At 37.5% G+C, this 19,001-nt stretch overlaps 1 protein-coding gene across 2 annotated transcripts in view; it reads left to right on the top strand.

Moving 5' to 3' along the window:
• ELOVL7 (ELOVL fatty acid elongase 7) overlaps positions 1-17,764 on the top strand; it is a 77,766-nt gene extending 60,002 nt beyond the window's left edge. For both annotated transcript variants that reach the window (XM_070357507.1, XM_005889058.3), the window contains 5 exons: positions 2,948-3,028; positions 4,104-4,160; positions 6,906-7,011; positions 12,541-12,677; positions 14,924-17,764. In XM_070357507.1, coding sequence (XP_070213608.1) covers positions 2,948-3,028; positions 4,104-4,160; positions 6,906-7,011; positions 12,541-12,677; positions 14,924-15,133 — 591 coding nt within the window. In that variant the 3' untranslated portion in view covers positions 15,134-17,764. The remainder of the gene's footprint in view (positions 1-2,947; positions 3,029-4,103; positions 4,161-6,905; positions 7,012-12,540; positions 12,678-14,923) is intronic.
• Positions 17,765-19,001: the final 1,237 nt, after the last annotated feature.

The following is a 19,001-nucleotide window of genomic DNA, read 5'->3' as shown; positions in this document are numbered from 1 at the left end:
TCATCATGGTAGTAATTTGGGGTTCAGAATGTATACACACCCTGATGACCTGTTAGGTGGTAGACTGTTTTGGTTTAGCTGAGTTTTGTGGGGAACAGAGAACTTAGACTTGTACAAGGCAATAGATGAGGGAAGCTGTCCCTTACCTGTCAAAGAGAGGTGGAGAATTTCCAGGACCACAAGCAGACTCATGAATTCTCTCTCTCTCCCTTCTGCTGATTATAAATCTCAGCTACCCTCCCTTCTCTGCTTTTCTGGGATTCCTTGCTTCTCTTTCAATGCTGGCTGGCTTCCTCATCTTCTGCTCCTTATCCACTTCCTCTGCAGCACAGCCTGTGCTTCCCCATTACCAGGACCCGGGAGGACCTCGCATGGCCTCTCCAGCCTCTCCAGACCTCATGGCCTCTGCACATGCATCTCTCCAGCCTGATTCTTGCTGTGGATTCACCTGACTAGCTCACCTTAAATCTGCTCTGGCATCATTTCTCACAGGCCTTCCTGAAGTCTGAACTTACTTTGCTGCCTTCTACTTTATTTCCAGACTTAACTCACAGGTCACCTTACTGTCCTTTCTGGAGCATAAGCAACTGAAAGGGAGGGAGTAATAGAATAGAGCTGGGGCGGGGGGTGCAGAAAAATACATGCTTTTGGCGAGTTATCAGAGATAGAATATAACCTACTATAGGACAGACCCAGAAGTACTAAGAACAGACCTGGAAGCCAGGAGACCAGGGACTAGTTAGTCCCAGTTACACTACTAACTAGCTACCTGATTTTGAACTAATCATTCAACTTCTGTGGGCCTCAGTTCTCTCATTATATAGAGTCAGGATTGACCTTGTCTCTCAGATCCCTTTATGCTCTGCTATCTAACTGTGTCATTGAATGTGGTGTCTCCAAATGTATACTCTGGAAGGAATCCAAGTATAACCAGTAAGTTTTGGTTTCAGCTTTAGAAATTACAACATAAAAGGTCTGAGAATGTTTGAATCTGAGAGTTTCTATCCCCTGTTAACCAGTAATACCTGAGTAACTTATATGCCAGTTTGGAGATTTATTACCTACCAAAGAGAAATGGTTACTCTTCCTTTGTGAAAGTCTAAAATATAGACATATATGTCAAAAGCTCTGCAGACTTTTGGAATGTTCTTAAATTTAATATCAGGAAAGCATTGAGTTCTGCTTTCTGTTTAATCAAAGGTTTTTGACAGCTGAGCAGTGTGTCAGTTCCAGGACACATTCACACATGGTTGATTGGGTGGAGCACAATTGCATTTGGTCTACATCCTCCACTAAGGATGTTAGGGCAAATGTGCACAAGGTGAAAGGAAGTACATCAGACTAAAGGAACCCACGTGCCTCATTTTATAGTGATGGCTCGAATGTGCTAGTTACTTGGCAAAAGTTGAGTAATAAAGAGAGACCAGCAAAGGCCCCACAGATGGTCACATCACAGAGCTTCTCCTATTCATCGCAGTGCTTATTTGGAGTAGGGAATCAGTCAACCTCATCTAAATGAAAGGAGTTAGCCTGTTACCTCAATCAGTCAGAAGTGAGTCTGAGTACGAGAGTATGAAGACTCTCACTGACAGATCAGGACTTTGTAAAACAGATTTAACTATTTCTGTACTTTCCTTTGTTCCTTCCTTTGAGAAAATTTATTGACTTGTCTTTGTAAGATATTTTTCTCATCCATGAAATATGTTTTTATGCTTTTCTGAATCTTAATTTTTAAGATTTCATAATTTACCAAGTTGATGGTGTTGATATTACAAGTCAAGCTAGGAGCTAGTTATCAAAAAAGGATAGTGTTTTTAAATACTATGGTCTAAGTGGTTTTTCTTTCTCCTTCATTTCTTTTCACCATTAAAATGTTATTCTGATTATGCCTCCTAAACTTTTGCCAAAAAAGTTAACTTACTGTAAAGTTGTCATTTCAGCTTTAATAATAATTAAAAGTACAGACTTAAAATGTAATGGAATAGAAAATGGTATAATCCTTATGCTGGGAAGGAAGACATCTTTCTTAGGGAAGATGCTGGCTTTTGTGAGAACAGGATGCCAGAGAAGAAACTGGTCATATTGTCAGAGCCCTAACTTAAGCCAACCATTTAATATAGATATTAATTTAAAATTAGAGCCCTTAGCTTTTCATTTTCAGATCCTGTTTTAAAAGGAGAACTTCCTACCACTAGACCAAAAGAATATCAATGTAATCTTTGAATTGTGGTCCAGACTTAACAATAGGCCTTTTCTTCTCACCACTGGCCTAAAGTCACTTCGTGGGTGTGTTGGAATTAAGGCTTGCCAGACTGTATTCTCTTGTTAATATTTTTGTCCCTTACTTGTTATGTGAATTCAAAGCAAAACTAGTATGTGAGTCTTGTGTTTGGTCTGTCTGGATTTAAAAGCCATGGACTATCACTTCCTATTACATCCACTAACTGAAACAAGAAAAATCTAGTTGTTATAGACATTGGATGAGTACACTGAGAAGGTTGGTTTGCTCATTTATTTGCTGACTAATTGCAAAGATTTGAAATGATCAAAAAAGGCTGATTTCAGACTCAGTCACCCCTTTGAGAATACACAAACATGCACAGGCACATAGAGATGTACATAAATAAAGTCAAATACTTACCAGTGTTTGCTGTTTAAACAAAACATTCCTGGTATTTTGTTCTCCAGTTTATTAGAATAATCATTCCAAGAAATAGTCATTTTAATTAGCACACAGTTTATATAAGTGTGACTTTACAACTTTTAAAACTCTTGATGCTTTGATATGAAGTGAGTTCCTGGTTTGTGATTGTTCTAGTCCACCTTTCCCTCTGCAGTGACTGCTGAGTTAGCTGAAAATGTAATGAGGAGACGTGGCCAAAACTACCTTTGTTGTAGCTGTTGAGCAAGTACTTTTCTTCTGTGATATGCATGTGCTCTCTTACAGTTTATAATGTCTGGCTGGGGTACAGGCTATTCGTTTCGATGTGATATTGTTGACTATTCACAGTCGCCTACAGCACTGAGGGTAAGTTTCTTTTCAGAAAAAACTCTAAATCAGTGTTAAAACTTTGTGGACTCTATTTTTAAATACTGAATGTGAAATCAGAAGGAGTAAATGACTCAATTATCACATATGTGTTGAGTGAAAAAAGCTAAAAATTACAAGAAAAAAAATTCAGGTGTGGGGTTTTCTGTAAAATGCAAATTGGTGCTTTTCTTTTTGAATTTCTTGGATTTAAAAGTAAATTTGTACCTGGCTCCTCAAAAATGGAATTACCATATGATTCAACAATTCCACTTCTGAGTGTATACCTAGATGAATTAAAAGCGAGGATTCAAATGACACACATACCTATGTGAAATAGATAACTAGTGGGAAGTTGTGTAGGGCAGGGAGCTCAGCTCGGTACTCTGTGAAGCCTCAGATGGCTGGGATGAGGGTGTGGTGAGAGGGAGATCCAAGAGAGAAAAGATACACATATACACGTAGCTGACTGACTTCATTGTACAGCAGAAACTAACACAACATTGTGAAGCAATTATACTCCAATTTTAAAAAAAGATATTTGTACACCAGCTTTCACAGCATTCTTCACATTAGCCAAAAGACGGAAGTCAACACACATGTCCATCAACAGATGAATGGATGGATAAACTGATATATAGATACAATGGAATATTTTTCAGCCTTAACAGGAAGGAAATTCTGACACCTGATACAATGTGATTGAGCCTTGAAGACATTATGCTGAGTGAAATAATCTAGGCACAAAGGGACAAGAAATATTGTACGATTCTGTTTTATGAGGAACACAGAGTAGTCAAATTCAGAAACAGGAAGTAAAATGGTAGTTGTCGGTGGCTGGATTCCCAGGTGGGGACTTACTGTTTCATGGGTACAGAGTCAGTCCTATGAGAGGAAGAGCTTTATGGATAGTTGTACAAGAACGTGAAGGTACTTAATGCCACCAAACTATACACTTTAAAATGGTTGAGATGGTAAATTTTATGTAATGTAAATTTTGCCAAAATTAGAAAATATAAAGTTCTTTCCCATGTTAAAAAAAATAATGAATTCCTTTCTATGTGTGTTTCTGCAGATGGTACGCACCTGCTGGCTTTATTACTTCTCCAAATTTATTGAGCTATTAGATACTGTGAGTATATCATCACCACATTTGGTAAATGTTTGATGTTTCAATGAAAGTGATAAACTGTGAGGGTTCGGTTGTCTGATAACTTTGGTTATCTCTCTTCCTCAGGCAGACTCCTATTATCTATTATTTTTTATTATCATTTTAGAGAATAGATAGCATTAACTTATTTTTCAGTCTTTTGCAAATGCCAAAAGATTTTTTTGTGTATCTACCATCTGGTTAAGATAAGAATGTAACTGTCACATATACTACAAAACTGAGCATCTTTATCTAGATGGATGACGGTTGTTCTGTGAAGTAAGTTCAGGAAGCAAAGAACAGAGAATATGTTACCTCTGATTCTTTATATCAAAGCAGTGTGTCATCCACACTCCTTTAACAGGACACATGCTTCAAAATTCATAAAGTCACACTAGAATGTTGTTATCTCTGGGATATCAGTAATTTTGGTAATATCAAAACTATATCCAGCTGCCTTTCTGAAGTCTGTCTTATTGGGTCTTCTCCGTTCCTGAGGATCAACTCTGAGTGGCTCCTGCGAAAAGCAAGTGCCATGGATTAGGATCCATGATGAGAGGAGAAAACCTTGTACCTTTGTTTCCAGAAACAACAGAAAGCTGGCTATTATTGTATCTTTGTGGCATGTGGACCTTATTTATCTGTAATCCATTCTGGCCTAAGACTGCCAAGTGTGTTTTCTTCAGAATATATTCCACTACATCTCTAGTAGCAAATCTAAACATGCTTTACCTTCTCAGCTGGCTACACATAATATTAGAATTATTGATGTGTGTGTTAGTCGCTCAGTTGTGTCCGACTCTTTGTGACCCCACGGACTGTAGTTCAGCAGGCTCCTCTGTTCATGGAATTCTCCAGGCAGGAATACTGGAGTGGGTTACCATTCCCTTCTCCAGGGGATCTTCCCCACCCAGGAATCAAACCCTGTTTCCCCCATTGCAGGCAGATTCTTTACTGTCGAGCCACCAGGGAAGCCCTGAATTATTGATAGAAAGCAGAACTTAGTAAGCATAGAATCCAGGGGTTCTCAAATTTTAGCATGCATTAGAATCACCTGGCTGGGCTTCCCAGGTAGTCCTAGTGGTAAAGAATCCACCTGCCAATGCAGGAGATCAGAGATGTGGGTTTTGATCCCTGCGTGGGGAAAATCCTCTGGAGGAGGGAATGGCAACCCACTCCAGTATTTTTGCCTGGTAAATTCCACAGACGAAGAAGCCTGGTGGGCTACAATCCATGGGGTCGCAAAGAGTCGGGCACAACTGCGCATGTACGCACGCACGCACGCAATCACCCGGAGAACTCATTAAAAACACACATGCTTCAACCCCACCCTCAGAATTTCTGACTCAGTGGGTCTTAAATGGAGCTTAAGAGTTTGCATTTCTATCAAGTTCTCAAGTGAAGTTATTGCTGTTGGTCCAGGGTCCACACTTTAAGAACCCCCACTGTCGTCCATTGGTTCTCAACCCTATGGCACTATAGACCTAATTGCCTTAGAAAACAAAAAGCTGGGCCCCACCCTAGAGATTTGGTGTCAAGATGGTCTGGAGTTACAGACCAGGCATGGTTATTTAAAAACAAAAGACAAACCTTCTTGGACCTAGTAATATGCAGACAGAGTTGAGAACCATTGATCTAGCCCAGAGGACTTAATCTGAAAAGAAATGGAAGCCAGAGAGTTTCAAGGCTTACCCAGAGAAATGCCGCCACGGTCTGGGAGTAGGACCCCAGATTGCTCGTGTATGGCTTTTTCTGTTGCACTGCGTTGCCTTCCTCTACATGCATAAGCAAATGTGCTTTGGCATCATTGTTCCTGCTTTGCGTGTTCTCAGTTTCAGCTTCCATAGGAAACTGGTGCTTCTCTGTGTCCTTCCCTGAACCACATTTCTCAAATACTCTTACGGATACTTTTGTTTCTGCCAGTCTGTTTAGTTCTGTACTTAAAAGTCTAACTTAGCTCTGGTTTTCTACATTTTGAATATTTTTGAACATTTAATTCTGCTGTTGAATATGTTTTTGAGAAGAAAAAAATCCCGTCCCCCTGCCCCCAGCTTTCTTATTCTACCTCTTTGTTTATTATAGAAATTATAGAGTTTCTGACTAGATACGTTCAATCTGGATGAGGGCTTTAACACCCTTCTCACTTTTCCTAAGCTGCTTTGCTTTCGTTTCCACCTTACTTCCCTAATTAATTCTTCAAGTGTTTCCCTCTTCATCTTTCTTTAATAATAATTTGCTAACTTCTGATTTGCTGCAAGTCTTCTTTCAATTTGCTTGATCCTTTATCTAAATTGGTAGAATATGTTAGGGAGCAGTATAGAATTTCAGTCCTAGGACTTCAAAGTCTGCTTTTCCATATATTTCAAAGTCTGCATGGGTGGTGTTGTTGTTGTTGTTTTTTTTAATTTGAACCAGTAACATTTTTTCAATAATTTTTGGTCATATCCTTCACTTTATATCTTTGATTTTTAAACACGGCATTCAGTATCTTTTCACCTTTTTATTGATTCTTCCGTGACTAGGCATCACACCTAAGTTCTCTTGTACTAATTATCTTTTGAGTTGCCTCTTAGAGAATCAGCTGCTTCTGTAGATTCTATAAGGCAACTCTTTCAAAGCACATTACAATATGGAATAGTAATAGTTTGCACTTGGCCGATATTTTTGTAACATTAGAAAATTATTGGATGATTTTATATGAACTTGATTTTCTTTAAATTATTTCAGATCTTTTTTATTCTGCGTAAGAAAAATAGTCAAGTGACTTTCCTGCATGTCTTCCATCATACCATCATGCCATGGACCTGGTGGTTTGGAGTCAAATTTGCTGCAGGTAGCCAAGGGAGAGTTGGGATTATGTGCTATAATTGGTTACATTTCTGTATGCTCTAAGCATAAATTCTATCTTTAAGTGTGATTTAAAAGAATCCTAAAACATCAAAGAATCACTTTGATCAAACTTCTGACTTTCATTAATTATCTGAAACATAAACACAGGACTCATAACTAGATCTTCCCCCACTCCCCAATACTCTTTAATATGTTTGACCTTTGGGTATAGTCTTCTACTCATCCTTTAGTTGTTTTGCTTGGATTTTATTCTTTTCCTATATAATTCTATACATATTTTAAAATAAGTAATAAATGATAAAATGGTAAAATCCTTCATTTTATAGAAATATAGTTAGATAACTATTGCTTATATGTTTCCAGGAAGTTAGAATGCTTATCTCAAGTTCCATGTCTTCTTTGCTTTCAAATTTCCAAAAGCTGATACACCAACAACTCTTTAAAGATGTGTCAGATTACAATTGTCCCACCTTCCCTAAACATCCTACCATATTAAAGGATGCTTTGATTGTTTTTTAAGGTCAAAAATAGTTTAACTCAAAAGCTTGGCGAACAGATTCTTTAGTTGATTTTTATTTTAGGCTTCTGAACATCTAGAATATGAGAGAACAGGAAGGTAAGTACTTTTACCTATCATAAAGTTTTCAATAAGTGATATCCTCAAGGTTATAGTCTTATTAGCAAAAGTTGTCTGGGGGATTTATTTGTTCTAGTTTCTTCAATTTAAGAAGTCTTCCTGTAGGCTTGCAGGCCATTCTAGGCAAAGCTTTAACATTTCTATGGACAGCTCACCTCTACTGGGCACTCTGACTTTGTAAGACTAAAGGAAAGAGAAACTACAATTGAGGAACTCTTGTTTGAGTTTTAGACTCTCTAGACATGGGGAGGAGGGTCGGGGGTGGAAATCTGCATGTCTCAGAGCATGAAGGGACATAGATAAGCCAGTGGCTAGAATAGGATGCCAGAACCTAGGGGAACTGGAAGGGCTGGCCCTACTTTGACCCAAGGGCATCAGATTTTCCAGTATGTAAAGTAGCTCCTTGCCAAAAATTGGCATTTATCTGTTGAAGACTTTTTTTTAAAGGAAATGTAGTTGTTTTTCTTATAATGTATATATATGAATTTAAAAATTTAACCCACATTATAACAAGATGGTCTCATCTGAGTCCATTTCACAAATCGAATGTAGTTACATTATTTAATCTCCATTATTTTACTTTGCTTTCCATGCTTTTGTTTTCTCTTGCACGTATATTGCGCCTCTCAGTTCTTTTTACAGTGATATTTCTTGACACTATTTCTTTTGGCGGAAATTAGAAAATACCTAAACATCCAGTAATCGAATGGTTGTGATGTCTTGTGTTTATAATTGTGAAATGCAAATGATTTTGAGAAACATGTAGCTCCAACTCCTGTTAAGCAGCTTGGCTCCTTAATTTATCAGAAATAGATGGCTATTCTTACTATTCTATTTTTAAAGTATGCTAGACAAGGTGTTTTCACACTCTTCAGTTCCGTTCAGTTCAGTTCAGTTGCTCAGTCGTGTCCGACTGTTTGCGATCCCATGAATTGCAGCACGCCAGGCCTCCCTGTCCATCACCAACTCCCAGAGTTTACCCAAACTGGTGATGCCATCTAGCCATTTCATCCTCTGTCGTCCCCTTCTCCTCCTGCCCCCAATCCCTCCCAGCATCAGGGTCTTTTCCAATGAGTCAACTCTTTGCATGAGGTGGCCAAAGTACTGGAGTTTCAGCCTCAGCATCAGTCCTTCCAATGAACACCCAGGACTGGTCTCCTTTAGGATGGACTGGTTGGATCTCCTTGCAGTCCAAGGGACTCGCAAGAGTCTTCTCCAGCACCACAGTTCCAAAGCATCAATTCTTCAGCGCTCAGCTTTCTTCACAGTCCAACTCTCACATCCAAACATGACCACTGGAAAAATCATAGCCTTGACTAGATGAACCTTTGTTGGCAAAGTAATATCTCTGCTTTTTAATATGCTATCTAGGTTGGTCATAACTTTCCTTCCAAGGAGTAAGCATCTTTTAATTTCTTGGCTGCAATCACAGAACTTATTTATTCAGATATCTTTCAAAAGACCAGATTATTCTATTCCAACACTGAAGAATAAGTATAAATTAAAAATAAATAGGAAGACAGTACCCCCAAATACAGTAATTAAGAGATACTGACACAAGGGGTCTCCCTTTCCTTCTTTATCCATCACTGTATTTTCTAAATTTTCTTGTTTGAATATCTGTTGATTCTATAGTGGACTAGCAAACACTTGAACAGCATACCTAATATCTGTTCAGTAACAAATACAGCAACAAGAGCAAGGGTGTTTCCAGAAATGTGGTGTGGTGTTGGCTTTCATTCCTAGAATAAAACTGTCCAGCTTTATCTGTCCTTTCAAAAACCAGAGCACAGCTGATCTCTATCTCGTATTTAATTTCCTGTTTGCCTATTGTACTCCTCCCTGGGATAATAGCAATCCAGTTTTTCTTTTGAATGTGATGAAAATATTTCTGTGGCAGGTTTTTATATTAATTATGTATATACTCCCTTTCAGAGATACGGAGAATTGTGATAATTACCCAGGTGGTTCCTTTATATTTTTTCCAAACCAAAGAAGTAAAATGTGATGGTACTAATTATAATTCATTTTTTGCAGAACTATTGTAAAGAAGAAAGCAAGCTTACAAAGTACTTTATAAGAAAAGTCTTCCAAAGGAGATATGAGAAGTATTACTAATTAAAATGTGATTGCTATGTGAACAAACATGAAAGTAACTCACCAGAAAACAATCACTACTAGAGAAAATAAGCAAGCTAATTTGATTTGATAGCTTATTTTAATCAGTAACCCTAACTATAAACACTCTTAGCTACACTATGGCCATGCTAAATTCCTGTCCATAGGAGCCTCATTTTAGGACATTCAAATGGTGAAAGTTTCTGAATGGAAAATAGAATCTGGTCTGATTCATTATCAAGCATGAAATAGATTTCCTGTGTATCTGTAATTGTGAGACAATGGATTTGAAAGGTAGCTGGCTTGTCCCCATTTAAGTAGCTTAACTCATAAACTCTTCTATTTTTAAATTACCCTAGAAAAGGTGTTTTTACACCACACTAATTTATTCATTTATGTTTCTTTTGGGAAAAAGACTAATCCAAATGTAAATAATAGAAGCTGGAAGTTTGTTAATAAGTTTCATTAGTTCAGTTTCTTCTTACTTGAAATTTGTGATAATGAAAGGATTAGCTGAAATTTGATTTATTCTATTCAGGAGAGGAAAGTTTATGAAATATAGTATAGCATGAAAAAGACTTTTCATATTTAAATATGAAATTTTAAAATATTTATTTTAAAACTACTTACTTTTAAGCAGTTTTAAATATTATTTAAAACAGGTTATTTTAAGGAGTACTTTGGCAATGGTAACATTTAGAAGTATCTAGCATTGTTGCAATTATGGATGATTTTTTTTAAAGTAATTATTTCTGCTATGAAGCAGTTTTTATGACATTTGTCCTTAGAAGATTGTAGTCAAAGTAATACATTTCAGTTTTGCTTTAAACTTTCTATAAATCACAGTGTTCATGAATTCAGTCCTTTGTCTAATGTAATTAGGCAAATTTGTGAGATTTTGTTTTATTTCTGAAATCAAAGAATATTAGAGTAAGTAAAATAGAATATTTTTAGAAAAATTTAAATTCCAAGTCAACATTACTAAGCTGAATCAGGCTGTATGTAAAGAATGAAGATTCTTCTAAATTGTTCATCTTAGGAAGGAGACACTGGGGAAGAGTTTTGTTTTCTTCCCCCACCATCTACTAATCACTTTGTTTTCCCTTTCCACTGTACTACTGATTCAGTTAGGGCTTCCCTGGTGGCTCAGCTGGTAGAGAATCTGCTTGCAATGTGAGAGACCTCGGTTTGATCCCAGGGTTGGGAAGATCCCCTAGAGAAGGGAAAGGCTACCCACTCCAGTGTTCTGGGCTAGAGAATTCCATGGACTGTATAGTCCATGGGGTCGCGAAGAGTCAGACATGACTGTGCGACTTTCACTTCATTTCACTGATTCAGTTAAAGACAATTGAAAGAATCTTGGCTTATATTTACTTCAGGGTCTTCTATCCTAACTTGCCTGGAAAATCCCATGGACGAAGGAGCCTAGTCTGCTGCAGTCCATGGGATCGCTCAGAGTCAGACATGACTGAGCAACTTCTCTTTCACTTTTCACTTTTATGCACTGGAGAAGGAAATGGCAACCCACTCCAGTGTTCTTGCCTGGAGAATCCCAGGGATGGGGGAGCCTGGAGGGGTGCTGCCTATGGGGTCGCACAGAGTCAGACACGACTGAAGCGACTTAGCAGCAGCAGCAGCAGCTTCTATCCTAAATCGAAGGTGATCAGTGGGAAATGTGGTAGGATTAAAAGAGGAAACCAAGATAGGAAGGCACAATTAATAATAGTCAAATGGAAACAGCATCAAAATGGTTTAACAATTAATAAATGTTTATTTTGGAAAAACAGTGATTGATTAAAACAAACTTAACATAGCTTACTTATGAAAGCCAGTGGTTCTACTGCCAAAATTTTGTGGCACTAAAAGTATTGAAAACTATTAAGAGTGAAAAAAAGTTAATTTGATTTTACACAATAATATGTAAGAAATGTATATATAGATTCTTAGTGGCTTAATCTGTAATAACTCAAATTGGAAACAACTCAAACATCTTTTGATTGGAGGGTGGATAAATATGTTGTGATGAATTCATATCAGGTAATACTACACAGCAATAAAAGGACAATTTATGTGGATGCATCTTAAAAACAGTATGTTGATTAAAAGAAGATAGCCACAAAGAATACATCCTGTATTAATTCTAAATTAACTAATTAATTAACAAAAGTAATTAATTCTAAATTAATTAACAATTAATTCTATTTATATGAAGTTTGTAATAGGCAAAACTAACAGTTGATGATGGAAGTCAGAATAAAAGTTACATTGGAAGGAGTATATTCATTAGAAGGGGCACATGGGAACTTTATGTGGCATTAGAAATGTCTTATATCTTGAATTTGGTGGTGGTAACATATTTTAAAAAATCATCAAGTTATACACTTAAGATTAGTGTACTTTGTGGCTTTATATGTTAATTCTTACTAAAAATGAATTTGATTACTATTATTTAGCAATATATTATATTTAAAAGGTAATTCCACTTAGTTTGTTAAGGTAGGTCCAAATCACAGGAAAATCTTAGTGTTAAGATAGAATAAATAAAGTCGTGCTAATTTATTTTCCAGGATTTTATTTTATATTTTACAAAATGAATGTAGTATCCAGCTCCCTCTAATTTTATAGATGTTTAATAATAATGATATTTCATATTTATTTTTCTTCCCACTAAAATTAAAGAAATATACTAAAAGTTCAGACCAAAATATATCTCATCTTAAGGAACAGTGCCCCTATTTTATGATATTTTTTTTCCAGGTGGTTTGGGAACATTCCATGCCTTTTTAAATACAGCTGTACATGTAGTCATGTATTCCTACTATGGACTGTGTGCACTGGGACCAGACTACCAGAAGTATCTGTGGTGGAAAAAGTATTTGACGTCATTACAACTTGTGAGTAGTTAATTTTCTTTAAAAGCAGATATGAAACTAAACTGGGAGTCACTTGACTTCTTTATGAATGAGGATATTAACGAAAGGGCAAAGTTTGCAAAAGATAGGAATATAAATTGCCTGGCCTCTAAGGCATCCCGGGTGGCACAGTGGTAAGGAATCCACCTGCCAATGCAGAAGATTCAAGAGACACGGGTTCCATCCCTGAGTAGGGAAGATCCCCTGGAGTAGGAAGTGGCAACCCACTCCAGTATTCTTGCCTGGGAAATCCCATGGACAGAGGAGCCCGGCAGGCTACAGTCCATGGGATCGCAGAGTCAGACATGACTGAGCACACACACATGCATGGCATACCATCATTCTTTATATCTTCCGTGAACTTTTGTCAGGAACTTTATTGAAAACAAAGTATATTTGGTAGCCAAGAGGCTCAGACAATTAAACTAGCATGTGTGTTTTTATACCATCTTTATATTATTTTATGCATTTATATGAGGAGGAAATGGTAGCCCACTGCAGTATTCTTGCCTGGAGAATTCCATGGACAGAGGATCCTAGCAGATTACAGTTCACAGGGTTGCAAAGAGTTGGACACAGCTGAGCAACTAACACATACACAACATGGATTTATATAAAATAAATTTATTTATGATCAAAATAATCTCAAAGTTATGTGAACCTCATTAGATATAATATTAAATTAGAAGTTAGAAATTCCATATGCTAGGTCTAAATGACCTTGAGGGAACGTAACTTTCATGAGCCTTCCTGTGTGCCTGCCTGCCTAGTCCTAACATTTACAAGTTTATCTTTCCTCCAGTTAGTAAAGTATTGTGGGAATTAAAGGTGTAGAGTGGCGCTGTAAAATACATGTTGACAAAAGTGACAGCACCCTAAATAACCAAACGGAAGGAAATTATTTTAAGTCCTGCTTGGAAATATTACAAAGTTCTGAAAATTATTCACAAGTCCTTTCTTTTTAAGCATTTTATGCAAATGGAAAGTAATATATGTTTATTGTAGAGAAATTAGAACATCTATACTGCATATAGAATTTGTCTTAGGCGTTTTTTATCACTTAACATACTCTTAAGTGTTGTAAAAACTTTTTAATAATATGGAAAAATACTTATATAGGGAAGATACATGCTGTTTATTATTTTTTCAAATGTGTTGATAATATTTACACAAACACACCTGCATAGAATGCTGAGGATGCTACTTTGACTTTCTAAAGTTTCATTTTCTCATCTGCAAAATGAGAGGAATAATTGTAGCTACAGCACAGAAATGTCTTAAAAGTTCCTTGAGATAGTGCAAGGAAAGTTGATGATGATAATAACAAGAATGATATAAAAATCATAACTATGGTTAGAATAGATTGTGGGTAATCATTATTTATTTTTATGTGTAGATTTTTTTTTATATGTGTAGATTTTTAGTTTTCCAAAATTTCTACAGAACATGTGTTACCTTTTAGTCATGAGAAAAAAGATATCCAAAAAATCTGGACATTAGCCCAAAACATGTAATATGTTCTTTTAAGACTGTGCAGAACGTTCTGGGACACAGAGCCCTTGGTCATATGATGCTCTCTTACTGCTTGAAAATTCTCTGCTATAGCTGGCAGATAGGATATATTTTTGTCTACGACAGTGGAGGACTGCTGGCAAATATGAAGACTCAGTGATGCTGTGGTTCCAATAAAGTAAATGAATGGGTCTCTAATTAGAATGTTTTTATTCCCCGCCCCACCCCATCCTCAACTGAAATAGCCAGGTTAACAACAGGATGGAATGTTTGAAATCAAGCTGTCATAGAAAAATTAGGCCATAAGGTAGTGGCCCTGAGTGTATTTCTTCAGACAAGACCTCAAGTTGAGACTGACGGGTCTCTGAGTGTTAAAGCGCTGCTGCGCCGTTCTGCACGTGTGCGTGCTCAGTTGTGTCGGACTCTTTATGACCCCATGGACTGCAGCTGTACAGCTCCAGGGAATTTTCATAGCACTCCCTGGAGTTGTGTGCTTTGGCACCACTGAACAATGTTCCAAATTCCCATCTGCATTTTGACATTGTTCCACCTACTCTCACTCCCTTGGAGGCTAGATTGAAAGATAAAATTCCCTGTTCAACAGTGGCCTAGATGCGGTTGGAGAGTGTTTAAATATAAGCAAAGAATGTGTTAAATAATTGCTCCATTGTGACTCTTGGGAGCTTAACAGTACTTTCCATTCTTCTATCTGTTAGATCCAGTTCGTTCTTATCACCATCCACATCAGCCAGTTCTTTTTCATGGAGGATTGCAAGTACCAGTTTCCAGTCTTTCAGTACATCATTATGAGTTACGGCTGCATCTTCCTGCTGCTCTTTCTCCATTTTTGGTACCGTGCTTACACCAAAGGTCAGAGGCTACCCAAAACTGTGAAACATGGAATCTGCAAAAACAAAGATCACTAAAGTTCAAGTACAACATAAGTCTATGAAAAAGATTGATATCTTGTCTTCCTTGACAATCAAGAGATATTTCCATGTGCAGTGCATTTTGTATATTTTTCAAAACCAAAAGCTTGTATTTTTATGATAAGTTATTGGGGTTGCTGGTATTTGAGAGCCCAAAGCTCCCAGAGAACAGTCTTCTGATAATTAGAGCCTAAAGCAGCCAGTTTTTCAGCTGCTTTTAAACCTAAAGATCTTATTTAGCACATTTTTTAGATTGAAAGAAGGATGTGAAACAGTACAGTAATCTTCAAAGAAACCCAGTATACATGAAAAATATCATTTGATATTTTGAGCATGGGAAGAGATCCATGCAGTACAGAAGATTCCTTCTGCAGGGTCTGAAAACCTTTAACTATGGGCTCTGGCTTTGTTGCTTGTTGACTATATTCAGAAGACACTGTATTTACTCTAAACTTAACTTCCCATTCTAAAGAGCTAACGTGGTTTTGATAAGTTATCATTTAAAATCACTAAGTCATTTTTAATGAATCTCTTAAATAGCCGGCACCAGTTTTGCTTGTAAGACTTCCTCCCAACACTTTTGCTTGGTAAACTGTTTAAAGGTAACAATCCTTTAGGTTAGTACATTGATGTACTTGATACTAAGGTGGAGTTAATATTTTGAAAACAAGGTGATTTGTTCTGATGGCTTAATGAACACTTTACTGTTACTCTTTTGCACTGAACTTTGCATATTTCTGGGAAGCGGTGAATTTGTCCAAGGAAAAAATACATAGTTGTCTGTAGTATTGATGTAATGTCACTTTCTCATATGATCATGGTTTAAAGGATTATTTTGGTTAAATATATATTGGTTAGATGTGTAAGTGCTCATATCATTAGCACACATTAAATGATTTTATACATAGTTTTCCAGGGGTGGGTGAAGAGTGGCTTGTGAAGCAACTGAAAGCAAATGGTGGCACAGAGACTATCCAGGGAAGACTTGGTGATAGGGGTCTCTCATAAAGAGAGCGAGGGAGAGAGACTGTGTAACAGTTATTGTTATAGATTCACTACATGGAAAAATGTTTTCCAGAATTATGAATTAATTAACAGCCTAGAATTTTTCTTTTTACATATTTATGAGCTATATAATGAAGAACTGCAATGCATTTTGTATAGCTTTCATTTCTTTAAAATTGCTGCTTTCTAAAATTCTCTTGTTTTCACATTTTGTTGGGGAACCCAACTACTGATCAGTAGAGTTTCACCCAAGAAATAGCAATAGTTGGGCATTTCTGAATTTTTCCATATCGCTCTTTTACTTGTTATACTTGATTTTAAAAGGTTGCTTATGCTTGTGTCAGTGGAAGCAATTGGTACCCAGTCATTGTGTAACACATAATGATACTTATTGAACAACAAAGACTGAGTTTCTACCAACTATACATCCATAGAGTTAAGTGTCTCCCTCCTAATCCATTCATTTATACCATGGCCTTTTCTCTTCACATTCAGCAGGTTCGTAAGTTTATTTGCCTGTAGTGATTTCACTTTCTTACAGTATGAAATGATGAAGGTTGGTAAAAGGAGAGATTACATTTAAAAATAAATAAATAATAACAGGAAAGCAAAGGTAAAAGAAACAGCAGCTCTAATTTATTTCTCTATGAGAGTCTTAGGGTCTCCTTAAGTGTTTTCCTGTTTTGGCTCTTCAAATCCAGCCTAAGCTAAAGTGAAGAGGTATGGTAGATGCTGTTACACATATGCACAGTTCCCAAAGACCCCAGTCGGGTAAAGACCAAAAGGAAGCAAAACTAAAAGAAGATAAAACAGGAGAGCTGGGTTCGATCCCTGGTTTGGGAAGATCCCCTGGAGAAGGGAATAGCAACCCACTCCAATATTCTTGCCTGGAGAATCCTATGAGAAGAGCCTGGTGGGCTACAATCCATGGGGTCGCAAAGAGTCGGACATGACTAAACGACTTTCACTCACTTGGTATCTTTGCATACTTTCTGCCTTGTACTGCACAACCTCCCCTCATCTTCCTGTAGCCTTTAAAATGATTGAGGTGCCTATGAACTAATAGCCACATGTGATGGAGTCACACTGTACACTGTATGAATAGGAGTAGAGAGTTAGAATGTTACATGAAAAGAAATCACAGCTGGCAGAGGCAACCTCCATGTGAATGAACATCAGCAGATCAGAGTGCCACTGGATGCAGGACTGGGTGGGTATTGTTTTCTTAAATGGCTCTGTGGGTCACAGAAAGTTCCTGTTGGACTTCCATCCCGCTTTTCAAGACTTCCTTGCCTTTGGGTGTGCTTTGCTTACCTGACAAATAAAAAGGCCAGCTACAAAACCTGGCTTCTGATACAAAGCTGAATTCTTTAGAACCTATAGCTACATTATAAATAAATACAAATATAAAATTTTAAATATCTGTGGGACATTGCCTTTTTACAGTCTTAATTGAGAAGACTGCATTGTTACATAAATTATAAGATTATGAAGTTGCATTTCTTCAATTATCCCTTATTTCTGTTAACTACTTTAAAGACTGTGGAAAACTCTGTGGAAATTGTCAAAGTTTGGGTCTGATTTTCAGTGTGTGTATTATAATAATAAATTCGTGGTATTGCATGTCTATGTGTGTATGTTTTTCATTTTGGAATCTTAACTACGTATGTTTGCATGGAAAGATGGTGTTTTAATCTGCATATTCATTTAATCAAATCATTTCACACACTTGTTGTACCCTTGCTATGTTTAGAGCCCTGTGCTGGACACTGAAAGTGAAAGTGAAGTTGCTCAGTCGTGTCTGACTCTTTGCGACCCCATGAGCTATACTGTACCAGGCTCCTCCGTCCATGAGATTTTCTAGGCACGAGTACTGGAGTGGGTTGCCATTTCCTTCTCCATGGGATCTTCCTGACCCTGGGATCGAAGCCGGGTTTCCCACACTGTAGGCAGATGCTTTACTGTCTGAGCCACCAGGGAAGTCCTGGACATTAGAGTGTTACAAAATACAAAGATGCCTACCTACCGTGCGGGACTTTCCTGATGGACCGATGGTTAAGACTCCACACTTCCACTGCATGGGGCACAGGTTCAATCCTTGGTTGGGGAACTAAGATCCCACACGCTGCACAACACAGCCTAAAAAACAAAAATCAAAGATGCCTACCACATAGTTGATACCCCCTGGAGCTTGCAGGATGTCAGAGAAGATTGTGTTACAGGGAAGTCTATGGTTGGTGTCATATGAGTAAAGGTCCTGGCACTTAGTAGCAGGGAAGTCTCCATGAAGGTATGTAAATGTGGGTCATGTACAGATTATCAAAATGGGAAGTGGGTTAGTGGAAAGAAATAACAAATCGAGGTCCAGAGGCAGGAAAGTGTAGGAAATGACCAGCAGACCAAATTAGAGCAAGGCATCCTCAGATATGCAGATGACAACACCCTTATGGCAGAAAGTGAAGAACTAAAGAGCCTTTTGATGAAAGTGAAAGAGGAGAGTGAAAAAGTTGGCTTAAAGCTCAACATTCAGAAAACTAAGATCAAGGCATCTGGTCCCATCACTTCATGGCAAATAGGTGGGGAAACAATGGGAACAGTGAGAGACTTTATTTTTGGGGGTCTCCAAAATCACTGCAGATGGTGACTGCAGCCATGAAATTAAAAGACACTTGCTGCTTGGAAGGAAAGTTATGACCAACCTAGACAGCATATTAAAAAGTAGAGGCATTACTTTGCCAACAAAGGTCCGTCTAGTCAAAGCTATATATAGTTTTTCCAGTAGTCAGGTATGGATGTGAGAGTTGGACTGTAAAGAAAGCTGAGTGCTGAAGAACTGATGCTTTTGAACTGTGGTGTTGGA

The sequence above is a fragment of the Bos mutus genome, chromosome 20 (assembly GCF_027580195.1).
Source record: "Bos mutus isolate GX-2022 chromosome 20, NWIPB_WYAK_1.1, whole genome shotgun sequence".
NCBI classification, from domain to species: domain Eukaryota; kingdom Metazoa; phylum Chordata; class Mammalia; order Artiodactyla; family Bovidae; genus Bos; species Bos mutus.
This window is presented reverse-complemented; position numbering and strand designations above follow the sequence as displayed.